This window comes from Gracilinanus agilis, chromosome 1 (assembly GCF_016433145.1).
Source record: "Gracilinanus agilis isolate LMUSP501 chromosome 1, AgileGrace, whole genome shotgun sequence".
In the NCBI taxonomy this organism is placed as follows: domain Eukaryota; kingdom Metazoa; phylum Chordata; class Mammalia; order Didelphimorphia; family Didelphidae; genus Gracilinanus; species Gracilinanus agilis.
Window position 1 is genome coordinate 624,368,941 of NC_058130.1, and position 15,201 is coordinate 624,384,141.

At 33.6% G+C, this 15,201-nt stretch overlaps 1 protein-coding gene across 1 annotated transcript in view; it reads right to left on the minus strand.

Moving 5' to 3' along the window:
• Window positions 1-1,621: 1,621 nt before the first annotated feature.
• The window catches only part of MMP16 (matrix metallopeptidase 16), a 193,974-nt gene continuing 180,394 nt past the window's right edge, over window positions 1,622-15,201 (minus strand). The window contains exons 7-9 of the mRNA XM_044683813.1: window positions 11,631-11,781; window positions 5,501-5,616; window positions 1,622-1,956 (exon numbers count right to left, since the gene is read on the minus strand). Of these exons, the coding sequence (XP_044539748.1) occupies window positions 1,622-1,956; window positions 5,501-5,616; window positions 11,631-11,781 (602 nt within the window). The remainder of the gene's footprint in view (window positions 1,957-5,500; window positions 5,617-11,630; window positions 11,782-15,201) is intronic.

Here is a 15,201-nt window from a genome sequence, read left to right on the forward strand (position 1 = left end):
TGGTGGTCCCTTGGCTCTGTCAGTGATGGAACGGACAGCGAACAGCCACGAGTCTTGCCAACCCTTTGAGAACTATGGGAAACATGCACTAGGTATTGCACTGGAGAATATTCATGCAACCTCAGAGTCGTCGTGTTAGCCTACTTTTGAAACTGGAATGCTTACCTGCGTGTAATCCTATACCAAGACAAATTGAATTTTCATGCAATGGAGTTTGAAACAGAAATTCAATATGTCTGAGATAAAAAGACTTAGGGTGTAATATTGTGGTCAGTTGCTTTCTTTCTTTAGCTTTTGGAACCTACCGGTAGAATGCTAGATGATATTAAAAATCCCTATGTATATGGTTTTCTTTTCTTTGCCAGAAGGTTTTTTGGCAAATATCTTTCCTGTTGGTTTGTCGCAATTTCACTTTCGCAGTTATGTGCATCTTTTTTTTTTTTTTTAATGCACTTTGTGATCAAAGGGTCTCTGTTTTAAAACTCTGAACTTCATGAACTTAGGTTTGTCTATACCACTACGCAGCTCTGTAATTTAACAGAAACCCAGATTAGTGTCCTAAGACTCTGAAAACTGATAGGATAGTTCTCAAAGGGTTACACCAATGTAATACTAGTGTCACATTTCCTTGTAAGAATCTTTGCTACTTGAATTCCCCATGATCCACTTTAAGAGACAAACTGCTTCTTGCTATGCTTTGTAATGAGTGTTACTGACAGACCCATGAAGGCCTGGGGCAATTGGCCTCATACAGCTTGGGGTGGGGAAGAGAATAACAAAAGTACAGGAGCTGAGAAAGAGGGGGGGGAAAGAAACACCTCAAAACAATGAAAAGGTTCTGTTTGAATTTAGTTATATGGATATAAATGTGATAAAACATTGAGGACATAGCTCCAAACAGCTGTATAAAACGCAAAATGGATGTATCATTAAGGCTGTCACTATATTGCAGATATTTTGGCCCCTTGTTGGTTGGAAAATGGCTGTCCAAACAGTCTTAACGTCCTGCATGTGTCATCCAGGTCTCCCACCAGACAAAAAAATTACGTGTAGGAGTAAAGGACTAGATCATAGCAGACAGAAAGCAATCCTCTTTGGAGACAAAGCTGTTTTGGGTCTTCACACTTTCCTGAAAGTTCAATTATGGGTGGTCTTGTTCAAAACATTTTTTTTTCTTTAAGCAAAAAATTTCTTTTTTTTCCCCCCCTCCAGAAATGTGATCAAGCTTCTGGGAGAGGTTCAGAGGGGGGTTTAAGGTTGGGAATAATGTTTGAAACCATTAAGAAGAATCTTCTTTTTTTTTGTTTTTCTTCTTTTTCCTCTTCTTTAGTTAATCCTAAAAGTGTACTGGGCATTGAGCGTGCAGAGGAAAGGCCTAGAACTGAATGACGAAGAAAGACAAAGGACTGAAGAAACGGCAGATACTGTGTGTCATGGAAGCTTCCCACATGAGTGGATTCACACTCAGGCGCAGGACAGGCGACCCCCTGGGTTTTAAAGATCAGCCTTGATCCAGGCTGACAGATGCCTGCTCCGAGCTAGGAAACAGCATAACAGCTCTTGTGTTGAATCTCAAGTTACCACAAACTCCTGGGAAAGAAAGGGGGGAAAAAGCCCTTTATCACACCCACTCTTGCATAGAGCGTTTGCAGTACAGTATGTGACGAGGTGTTCCTTTCCTCTTGAATTGGAACACTGTGTAAACCAATACAAGGAGGCATAAGGCCAGGATGCAGGGGATGACAATAGCTATGGCTTTCACAGTGCTGGCTGTGTTGTCCAGTTTGATGACAATATCTACGTCATCTTGTGGGCTATGTCGTTCTTTGTCCTGGTCTGTTGGTCCTTCACAGCCCATAAAATCCTTAAGGATGGATCTGGGATACCCAGGCTCTACCTTAAGTACCTGGTTATTGAATTTCCAGTACTCTTTTCCTTTATAGAAATATGTGAAGCCTAGAAAAAAAAGCAAAAAAAAAACCCATTTATTTACAGAAGCATCTGCATCCTCTTTATGAAGACAAATTAGCTGTCCATTCATTAGTGATAAGTACTTAGAATATTTTTTGGATGAGGGAAGAGGGAGATGGGTCTGAACTGAAACTGATAAGTATGATCCAGACTCACAGATATAGATGGGAATGATGAGTTTGGAAAGCCTGTTCTCCATGATGCTACAAAATTGTTTATCTTAAAATTAGGTCCTCAAATGTCTTCTCCTTGATTCGATATCTTCCCCCCCCCACTCCCGCCACTGGTCCAATCACTTGACTATATGGTAAATTGTTATTTTGAATATAATCTTATATTGGCTTTTTTCCCTTGATGTAGAAACAATAGAACCAAAAAAGAAACTGCCTTAAAATACTCTATGGCCAAACAATTCAATTCTGACTTTTGTATCAATTATCTCTTTATATGAATCTGAATAATTTGATAGAAGGCAAAGTATTAATTTTTGATATCTCAACATCTCTAGTATTTTTTAAGGAATACAGTTTAGCATGCTAAAAACTGCACCACAAATTCAGGTGACCAAATTCTAGTAATCACTTTCACTGACATAGGAATCTGTCATAATGCTTTAGTTCCAAATACAATTTCACCATCAGAGTAACTTGCCAAATGATAACAGGTGCATGCAGATTCCCATTTTCTATTGGGAGCTGATATTTGATCATTTTAATGAAATCCAGTGTAATTACCCAACAAGCCTAGATGAAGAAATGCTGAGACCCTGCCAAATAACAAAACATTAGACATTCCCAGTTGAAAAATAGCATGGATCCAGAATAAAACAAACCTTGAAAATAGGTGAACTTACTCTTTCAGTTTGTAAATTGAAAATAAACAGCTGGATCTTTTCCAATCTTTATCTTCAGCTAATACCCCAAAGGTACCAGGTGAGCTTGAAAACCAAGGTATGCAAAGCTCTATTTCAGGGAATTGTAGAGCCTGGCATATTAATAGTGTTTATAGGTCAAATTTCATTGTAACAAATTCTGCAGGGCATTCTCATTTTTATAGTGGTAAATACCTATTTTCCAGATATTATATATCTAATTAGGTGGAGATATAAATGAAGCTATAAGAAAAAAAGGTTCTGATTTGGGTAGCAAGCTTCTGAACATAGGAGACTTTTAAAAAATTCCTTTTCTCTTCAAAATGTTTAATTTTGAGGGTGGCTACCACTTTTACTTCTCTTCCATCCTTCCCCATCAACTCAAGTATTTAGAATATTTAAAGAATAAACATTCGAAAAGATTGTCATAGTGAATGTTACTTGATGGCAGGACATGATTTGGGAAGAACTCAGCTCCTTATACTGACAATCAATTATTTTATTAAATAATGATAACTTTCTCATGGCTTGGGACCAGAAGAAAAATCTTATGTAAAGGAATATTCCTTGTAGAGGAACTTGTTGAAACTTATCAATGAGCTGCTGTTATCGTGGGCCATCCCTAGAATGTGGAAATATCTTTGGTATAAAGGAACTTTGTTGGGGATTATATTTTACATTCACATAATTTTCCCACAACTTTTCTCTAAGAAAATGAGCACTTAAACAATTATTCACATTTGATCCTTATAACAACCCAAAAGGGTAAATGTTTTTATTATCCCCTAAGAAAATTGGTAAACAAGTTAAGGGATTTGCCTGGGGTCCCATAGCTAGTTTTTGAGGCCCTGTTTGTACTTGTATCTTCCAGCCTCTAGGTCCAGCCAAGTACACAAGTACTGTATACACTGAGCCACCTAGCTATCTCTAGAGCAATATTTCAAATTTCAAAAAAACTTCAAATAGACATGTATATTCTAGCTGTTTTGTTATTATTTTTATTATTATTATACTTCTTATTAACATTCATCTTGAAGAGGTAGATAATTCTCTTTCAGGGTGCTATGTAAAATCTATATATTAATGACACCCCTATTAGGAAACTTTAGTTCTTTCTAACTCTAAGATCATTTATTTTAATCAAAAATTTAATATTTCCTGACATTAAGACTCTAGTCCTTCTGAGAAATATTTTATTTAAAAGAAAAAATTTTAAAAATGCCCAAAATATTAGTTTAATTTGTAAGGTCTTTGTGCTTTCCTCTTAAATCCAAGTTTAAGGAAGATATTCTATAATTAAAAAGAGAAAAAAAGAAGGAAGAAACAAGAGCCCAATTTGTTGATCCAACCATGAATTCATAAAAGCAAATTAAATAATGTATATATTTCAGGCATGAAATCCAAGGCTGTTAAAAAGCCTATTCCATTGCCTCTCTTTACTAATTTTCAGAGGTAGCAGACTAGGAGTATAGATCACTGATCATAATGTTAAGCCTTTTTAAATGTTAGATATTCTAAACTGTTTTTCCCTTCTTTTAAAATTTTTTATAGGATCTGACTCTTTGAGTCATGGAGAGGATATGAATACATTGGGAAATATAAAGGATATATAAACAAAAGAATTCCATTCATGAGTTCAGTAGTTGTGATTCAAATTCAGTTGTGACTTGTAACCTTAATGGTAAAATTTGTTGGGGATGGTGAACTTCTTCTGAATGGTCAACTAGGAAAAAGGCCTCACCTTTGGTTCTCAGTCTTCTCTCCTCTCTTCCCAGCCTCTTCCTAATGCAAAGGTTTCTTTCATTGGGGAGTGGTTTTTTTTTAACTTAGAATTTTTATTAAATTTTTCATGGATGTATAAAAACAGGCCTAGGATCTCAGAGTTCAGATCATATTGAATTACCAATTTGCTCCCATGAAATTTACCTCCACAAGAGAAAGGGCAATGCATTATGGGGTATAAGCTTTACCAGCTGCCTTCTCCCTCTTGTTTTGGACTGCAAGTGAAACTGAGTTAGATAAGTTGCAAATAACATTTTGAGTCAGAAAGAGAAATGTGTCATTGCTTATAAATTATGCCATTAAACGTACAAAATAACAAGAGCAGAATTAAAGTTTTTAATTAAAATTGAGTTTTCTCTTTTAATTTAATTTAACTCTGATTGTGATTGTTGAGCAGTTGTTATAAAACAATTTAAGAAAATGTAGTTACACAGCATGAGGTATCCTTTTCTGGACAACTTCAATAATCTATAGCAATGAAGTAAAAACATTCACGGATGATTAAAAAATTACAGATAAGTAAGAATATGAAAAAGAATTGGGGCAAGTGAGGAAATGCTTTTTTATACAGGGTGTTCCAAAAGTCTTAATGTAGTTTTAAGCTGTAATATCTTAGTAACTTAAAACTGCAATAAGATTGAGACTTTTTGAACTCTCTCTTTCTCTCTTTATACATACATACATAAAAGTATGTTTGTGTGTGTGTCTATATGTTTATCTTTGTATTCATTTGGCAGAAAAAAGAGTGGTTTGAGTGCCAGGATTGTGATGGATTAATAAAATGTGGCATGTTGTTCCCCAATTATTTACTAGAAGTCAATAAATTATTTTCAAAAAGTATACAGGGAATTAACAAAATGGAAAAGATAGACATACCATTTTCTTTGTGTACAAAGGCTCCCTGAGGAGACTCTGGGATACCTTTCCATATTGTGATAGGTTTTGGATAGCCAGGATCCATGGTTTTCATTTCTTCACTATATCTCCAATACCTAATTTGAAAAAGACAAAAAATAAGCACAAGTAAGACAGATGACACACAAATTAAACTACAACTTTAGTGAGAAAATTATTGGTGGTTATCAATGAAGAAGGGAAAATACATTCCTTATTTTGGGGCATGATATCGAGCAATAGATTTTTCTTGAAAATATGGAACCATTTGAAAATTAGACATCAGATAAATTTTTCCTACAGTTTAATTAGTAGATCAAAATGTTCCTTTTCCATAAAGACGACAAGTATCTAAGCAAATACCAATTGCATGCAACACCTGCAAGAATGTAAATATGAGAGAAAAATTTGAATGAAAATTCAATGAAAAATTCCAATGAAAAATTTTTTCATTTTCTTATATTTGCCACAAATGTACTTTTTATCATCCAAATACCCTTTCTTTACTGATAAATGCAAAAAAATGCTCTTTCCCTTGATATCTGCAAATAGTATTTTGACTACTATTTCATTTTCTTCCTAGTAGTTTTGTGGCTTACACACATCTTTAATTCTTGCTTATATTTTATAAGATACTTATACTTGCTTATATTTTTAGATACTTGCTTATATTTTTCCACAGACCAATGATATTGTCATGGTAGTGTACTATAGGATATTTAGACATAAGAAAGAAAAGAAAAGAAACCTAGACAAAGTTTTATGTTATAAAAGTAAGTGATTGGGCACTTGAAAAGTCCAAGGAATCAGCTAGAATTTTATTGAACAAAGCATTAAGGAGTTAAGAAGTTATAGTTGCTTAAATGATAAGTTTATCTTTGAAAAGGTTAAGGAAAAATAAGAGAACTACTCACAGACCTGATTCCTACTGAATAGGAGCTAATCAATGAGGCAGAAATGTTTGAAACAGTAGTCATGCCATCTTAGAATTCATTATAGAAAAGGAAAAACCAGTTATAGTCTTCAGTAAATTATTTATGTTGGGAAACCAGATGTTAAAGGGTTTAGAGAAGAAATGGATATGACTTTATGACTTGAAATCCTACAGGTTGTTAGTCCAGCAAAGATGGTACTATTAAGAATAAAGCTGGGGGCAGCTGGGTAGCTCAGTGGATTGAGAGCCAGGCCTAGAGATGGGAGGTCCTAGGTTCAAATCTGGCCTCAGACACTTCCCAGCTGTGTGACCCTGGGCAAGTCACTTAACCCCCATTGCCTACCCTTTACCACTCTTCTGCCTTGGAGCCAATACACAGTATTGACTCCAAGACGGAAGGTAAGGGTTTAAAAATAGAAGAATAAAGCTAAGCATGAAATCTAAAGACAAAAAAATAGGAAAAAATTCTATTGAAGAAAAGAGAGTGCTGTCTAAAGTGACAAATGTTAATACACAGGGAATGACTGACTAGAATAGATTTTAAGACACATATTGATAATAGACATAAGGGCAGATAACAAAAGAGGAATAAGAAATGGTGTCAATGTCCTATAAGAACAGTACCAAAAGTACTAAAATTCAAGATGAGCTGAGATTAGCAAGGAACGCTACACCTGATTTGTTTAAAAATAGCTACTTATGGAGAAAAAGATCAAAGAAGAGTTAGGACAAATAGGACTATGACAAGTAAGAGAAAAGATAGAACTATCAAATTATTGTTTTGATTCAGGTTTCTCTGTCAAGGTAAATGATCTTTGAAGGACAGACCCTTCTTGATTTTGACTCGATGGGTTATTATTCCTCCTCAAGTATAAGTTGATCATCAGAAATCTCATCATTATGAATACTGGTTCAGTTTTTGGTACTCATCTTTTCTCAGGTCCCTTAGTTTTTTTTTTCCTGATTGTGGAGACTGGAGATGAGAGCATTAAATTCTTCCAGAACCATTTTTTTTATAGATGGCTCAGAACTTTCCAGGGAACTCTTTCCCAACAGCAGCTATGCTTGGTTTTGACTTCATGAAACATCATGTCTCCATGTTTAGTGCCCCGCAATGGTTCTTCCTTTTGCTTTACACCTTCCTTTTGGTATTGTCTTCCCTCATTAGACTGGAAGTTAATTGTGGACATGAACTTTGTTTCTTTTTTAGTTGTATTCCTAGGACTTAGAACAGTTCTTGGCATATATAGTAGGTGCTTAATAAACTTGAGTTGAATTGAAGAATACAAATTGCAAATGGAAAAATGAAACCCAAAAGGAGATAAGAAATTATTGTGATTATTATAATTGATAAGGCTCAGAAAAACTATAACATAGAGCCATGTTGGTGAATCTATGGCATGTGTGGTAGAGGGAGCCTTCTCTTCTCCCACTCTCCACCATGCCTGAGGACATTTTCCACATGACCCACCCCTCTATCCTGCAGCCCAAGGGGAGCACTTCCTCCCTTCCCTGTCCAGGGTAATGAGGTAGCTCACATGCAGTGTGACAGTTGCAATTTGGCCACTCAGTCTCTAAAAGATTCACCATCACTGACCTAGAGTATTGGGGAAAAAGTCACATGCAGTAACTGAGCCAGTTTCAAGGATATTTCTCAGATCACAGAGAACAAAGCAAATGTGATGAGAAGAGAGAACCATGAATGTTGAAATGATTTTCTTAAAAAGTAGGGTAGAATTTGCAAATTATGAGACAATAACGGTGACTTTGACTTGTGACCAAATATTGCATTTCTTATTAGGCATGTGTTAATTAACAATCTATTAAAAAAGATGATAAGTGCAAAAGGTCAGTATGACTTCATCAAGAACAAGTGATGCCACCAAATACTCATTTCACTGTTTGATGAAGATATTAGACAGGGAGTTAGAAAATGAGAATATTGTAAATAAAGTTTATATAGAATTTTGGAAAGCATCTGACAGATTACAGTTATCTTTGTTTAAAAAATAAAGATGTGATAATAGTTACAAATGGATTTGGAACTGAATGACTGACAAGTTGCAAGGAATATTTTTTAATGAAAGGCAATTTAGTTCAATTGAAAGCTCTCTGAATTTGGAATCTAATGATCTGGGTTTGAATCCTGACATGAATAGGTTAGCTACTTACAAAGACTCTGGGTTAGGAAAATACACATGATCTTCTCTTAATTTTCATAACTTGTCACTTGTTTAAAATATGTTTTTTCACAGAAGAAAAACATATGGTTCAGATTCGAGGTTTAGATTTTAAAAGACTACTCTATTACAAAAATGAATAATACTGAAATAGGTTATGAGCGATAGTACATAACCCAGTGGAATTGCTTGTCAGCTCTGGGAGGGGGGAGGGTTAGAGAGGAGGAAGATAATATGAATCATGGAAACATGGAAAATATTTTAAAAATAAAAAATAAAAATGTTTCTCCAGTTTTTAAAAATAGAAAATAAAGCAAAACGGATATAAACAGTTTAAAAAATTCCTATCAAAATTATACTACTTAACTGAGATAGATTTTAAAAGGGACACACAAATTTCTGTTTATTGGTTCAAGATTTGACCTCAGTTGTACCAGGTAAAGAGAAACAAATATTTAACAATATAAATATGAAACAAATTGAGCATCCTTCCCACTCCTAGTTACTGAAAAATATTTAGAATTGGTTCAGGTATACACTATGCATTTATTTTTACTAATTTAAAGCATGCTACACTTAAACTGATAAACTGAACCCATGGCTTTCAGAAAAATAAAAGAGAAAATCATGACATTTTTGCATATATGGATAGTCATTCCTCTTTTGTACCCCCAAAAGTAATTTTTAATTTTTTCAATTTTTAATAATTTTTAATCATTTCCTAAAATGTTTCATTTAAATTTCTGATGAGTATGCTAAGTAATTCACACAGATACAGTCCCTTTCTCAGTAGATGCTCATATTGTCCCCTCAGAAGTCCCTCATCTTTTTCATTTCCCTCTCCTCCATCCCCTTCCTGGAAAGATCCAACAATATACTGCACCTAATCCTGAATGGGCACAGTTATGCAATTAAAATCAGCAGGGGAATTAAAGTCTAACAATCCATTAAGGGGGAAAAACTTATTATAAATAATATGTCCTGAGAAGCTTAGTGGGATATGGATTTACTCCCACTGGTGGTCAATATCTTGTTATAGCTCAATTATCTCGGCAAGGTTCATGTTCCTCATTCTTCTGCTTCCATACTGTATTGCACTTATGTCCTGCTGAGCATCATTATGCGTCTTATGGCTTTAAGTAGCAACTTCCTCATCAATAGAAGTTTCTTTGGATGGTTCTTTCATTTTAATGCTTTGCTAAGTACATTTTTATGAAGGTCTTGACTTGAAGACTGTGATTTAATATCTCTTAAGTTTTTGCCACTGTCGAGTAAAGTAGGATTCCTACCTATTTTCTTGGAAATACGAAAGTACAAAACAAGTAACAAAGAATAAATTTTAAAGTGAACTTTCTGAACTGTAGGAAACAAATTATGTGATGATTTTTGTTCCCAGGAGAGACTGTTTTAATCAATTGCAATCAAAATGTTTTCAGTTTCAAGCATGAAGGAATATTACTTATTTTTTCTTATGTTAATTTTGAAAAATAAATTTTTTTCACAAGGAAGTCATGTTATCGTGAAAGCATAACTGACCCTAAGTTGGAAGGGACTTAAATCTAAATTAATGTATTTCTCTCAAATGATAGAAATTTGGTTTCTCTAGATCTATTAATTAGAGGTAATTAAGAGTGACCTTGTATATCACATTCATAATACTCTGTTTTAACGGTTTGTTTTTAGTATCAAATGTCATCTTTTGTCTAAAAATCATTTAGCATCATTCAGCCTAGATATGCTGTTTGTGGCCCACCAAGCACACAGAATTTTATAAGTTAGAGCAGAATGGGACCTCAGAGTTTGTTACGTCTCTTATTTTACAGAAAAAGGAATTTTACAGAATTTTACAGAAAGAGGTCCAGAGAGGCTAAGTGATTTCCATAAGGCATAAACAAAACAAGGAAGCTAGTTTTCCAGACTGTTGTGACTATCATGACCATTACTTACCATAAGTCAGATCAAAAGATCTTAAATTGAGATTAGAAGTTAGTTAATCCAAATCCTTCATTTTAGAGATGAGAATACTGAGTGTGGCTCAGAAAGAAGGGACATGACATGCTCAAAGCTGTAATGTCCAATACATTTTTTTTCTTTCATAAGCTAGAAGTTAGAAATTACTAAAAGGGTAAAAGCAAATGGGAGGCCATGGCAACTAGGTGGCACAGTGGATAGAACACAGAGCTTGAAATCAGGTAAACTCATCTTCCTGAGTTCAAATCCAGCCTCAGACACTTACTAGATCTGTGACCCTAGGCAAGTCTCCTGACTAATTTTAATTTCCTCATCTACAAATGAAGTGGAGAAGGAAATGGCAAACTACTCCAGTCTCTTTGCCAAGACAATCCTCACAATAGGGCCACAAAGAGTCAGACATGATTGAAACGACGAGAACAAAATTCATGAAAAGGAATGCAACACTAAAGGAAAATTATTTTACAAGTTAAAATAAATTTCTAAAACAATCTTTAGTTTGGCTATAGTCTTACTTGCCTGCCAAAATCTAAACGAATAACACTTTGTGCAAAAAAAGAGACATCAATTTTTTTTTCTGAAATCATGAATGTCTTTCTAAGAAATATGTGCAAAGTTATTAAAAATAACAGGACAAAAACACAAAAAGAGATTTGTCTATAAGTTATTGTATTAAGGAAATGCCATTTCAATAAGAAAGCCATTAATAGATTAAACATTTTTTTTAAGTTAAGGAAATAGGCACATCTAACCGAGATGAAGGTTATAATAAAATGGTATTTTCTCAGTGTTCTTTGGAAAATCATTTTGAAATATTATTGAATGTAAAAATCTTTCTCAAATGTTAGATGGATTTTTTGTTTGTATATGCATAACCAGGTTCCTAGTAGGTATATGAGTATGTTATGTATATATATATATATACAGCTACAATTATGGAAGTATATATAAGAAAAGACTTCTCCAAGGTGATTTATATAGTACTTAAAAACATAGATGAAATAAGTGATGTGAAATATATGCCTACCTGTCCCCCTTGAAAAAGTAGGTCTTCCCCACATCTTCCCACCAAATGGCAGAATCAATACCGTGAGGGGGAATTCCATTTCCAAGAGTTATTAAGTCATGTGGATAACCTGGTTGAAGAGTGGTATCCTTGAACACCCAGTATTTGTTACCTGCATAAAATATACACATTAATTTAATGAATCATAATTATACATAATAAATGACATAAAGCATATTGAATTATTTGGAATCTCTGAATAAGTCAATTTTAGGATACATCATGTTTTGAGTAGGAATGGTTTTGGACCTTTGATTTCACAGGTATCAAGTACTCTTTGTAAAGTGATTCTTTCTCATGGATACTCATCATCAACTTGTACAAAATATATAGTCTTACAGAATGACCTATAAGCTCTGAGAGGTAATTACCTCCCCAAGGTTGCACATTTATTACACATCATACATAGAGCTTGAATTCAGGTGTTCCTGGCTCCAAGGCTACAAAGAAGAATAAACCAACATTCAATTTATGGATATGAAAACAGAGGTTCAAACAGGTTATATTGCATTGCAATAAAATATGGAAGAAGATGAAAAGAAGTTGGAAAAGTCACAAGCTTATACCATGTGAGAATCTGCTGAGGATATCTGCATACTGAAAATTCACATATTTAATAATTATTTAATATCCAAACTTAATAATTTAATTATATATGATTTCTGTTCATTAAAGTGGATTTTACTAAGAATCAATATGGTAAAGTGAAAATTGGTATGATTTTGGGTCAGAGGATCTCTGATCCCAGCTTCTTTATCTTCAAAAAAAAAAAGAGGATTGGGCTAGACCTTAAAATCCCTTCCAGCTCTAAATATATGATAGCTTTTTAAAGTGGCAAATGAGCAATAATTTAAAATATTCCACTATTAAAACTTTTAAGAAATTCAAACATACTTATACCAATTACTTTTATTTAAAAAACAGCATATAATATATGTAAGCATTTCAAATTTCCAGCAGATATTTCCAGGGCACTATAAAGAGAATTTATTTTATCCAACTTCCCTAGTTTTCTGAATAATGATGATAACAGTAACATATTTTTAGAGCATTTTACAATTTATTAAATTTTTTCTTTAAACCAATTTTGTAGAGTTGTAGTTTATAATTATAGAAGAAAAACTTTTAAAATGAACCCGTAATGAAATCTCTGGCCTAATTTTTGTATAAATTCTAAAAATGTTATAATAGTTAAGATGACAAAAAAAGAGAAATGATAAACATTCAAGAGGATATGGAAAAACTGGGGCACTAATACACTGTTGTTGGAGCTGTGAACCGACAGAACCATTGTGGAGAACAATTTGGAACAATATCCAAAGGGTTTTCAAATTGTGCAAACCCTTTGACCCAGCAATGCCACTCCTAAGATTGTATCCCAAAAATATCAAAGAAAAAGGAAAATGATCCTACATTTATACAAAAACGAAGCAGTTTTTTTTGTGGTGGCAAAGAAATGGAAATTGAAGGAATGTCTATCAATTGGGGAATGACTGGACAATTTGTCATATATAATTTTAATGCAATACTATTTGCTATAAGAAATGACAAACAGAATGAGTTTGGAAAAACCTGGAAAGACTTGTATGATACAAAGAGAAGTGAGCAGAACCAGGAGAACATTAGACACAGTATCAACAGTAAAGTACAATGATCAATTGTAAATGACTTAATTATTATCATCACTGCAATGATCCAGGATGACTCCAAGTGATTTATAATGAAAAAGGCTATCATCCACTATTCTAGAAGGAATTTATAGAGTCTGAATGCAAATCGAAGCAGACCATTCTTCACCTTATTTTCTCCATGAAGTTTTCTCTATTGTCTTCTTTCACAAGATGATGATTATTGAAATATGTATTGTGTAATAATATATGCCCAACTTCTATCATATTACCTGCTGCCTTGGGAAATGAGGAGGACTAGGAGGGAGGGAGAGAACGTGAATTGCAAAATCTCAGAAAATGATTATTGAAAATTGTACCAACATGTAATCTGGAAAATAAAATAAATAAAATGGTCAACAAGCAAGATCAACTAATAAAAGAAGATCAGTCTGAACTCTGAATCACTGGGACTTGTTAGGATGAGCCACATGCCTACTCTAAGACATTTATTCAAAACAGGATGGAGAAAAAGAGGGCTACATTAGCATTATAAACTACCAAGGTATACTCATATGATGGAATACAAGAACCGGAGGGAAAAATCACAGTGGAGTATTTTGAATGAACATTGATAGAGAAGTAATATTGATATAAGTTGGATCTCATGATATAAAATTTAATAGGTCATGTGGGATAGGAATCTTGAGAATTAAATTCTGAATTCATGATTGAGAAAAAATAGAAGGAAGCGGGAAAATAGTTATCTAAAATGATTGATACGAATATGTACAGAATCTATCAACTAAATGAAAATTTTAAAAGGTATAGAAAAGATGGAATTAAAGGTATGTGACAATTCAAAAAATTGATTACAGTCATGGAACATTAGTGTATGAAGTTCAAAATCAAGGAACTAAAGTGGGTAAAGAAAAGTTGGAGTCAATGTAATAATAACAAAAGGAGGAAGAAACTGCTTTTTTTTTGCTTTATTTGCAGGTGAGGATTTTAAATTCTTAAATGAAGTTAGCTGTCTTCTTTGTGGATTTTATCAAAGTATTTAAGAGATTATTTTATTTTGTACTTGAGAAAAAGGTAAAGAGATGTTAACTCAGAACCGGATAGTAATGTGATCATATTACGTATCACTTCTTTGATCTGTAGTTTCTTCATCAATAAAAAAGGACTTGTTGGAAGTTAGTTATTTTTTCAGTTGTGTCCAATTCTTCATGATCCCAGTCGGAGGTGGGGGGGGCATCATTTGCTATTTCTTTTTCTGGGTTATTTTACAGATGAAGAATTGAAACAGAGTTAAATGACTTGCCCAGGGCAATACATCTAATAAATGTGTTTGAACTCAGGAATATGAATCTTCCTAATGCTAGTTTGACACTCTAACCACTGTATCACCTATTTATATTAAATTGATTAAATTTTTATTATTTATTCATTAAATTTCCAGTTATTAGTCAGATGATCATATGATTTGAGCATTGAAAAGAAACTTGGTGGTCATTTAGTACAAGTTACACATAAAAGGAATCCCTGCTATCTCTGCTTGAAGAATTCTGAAAAAGAGAAATTCAGCATGAGGCTATGAGGCCAAGCACTGAACTTTGTCTATGAGAGATATTCTTTCACCTTGACATTGATGCATGAATGATAATCCTTAGTGTATAACCACTTAACCAGCCCTGAATCCATCTGATTTTATTACTTAAGACACATATCTCAATATTTCCAAAGAATAGCATTGTATATGTTACCAAATATTTTGCTAAAATATACTAAAGTAAAGGGCATATGTAGCCTTCTCCTAATTCATTTTTCAGTTTCTCCAGCAATCAAATTTAAACTAACTGATTTAAAGGTTACAGGTTCTGTTCTTGTGCTTTCTTTTTTTTTTTTTTAACATCATGAAAACA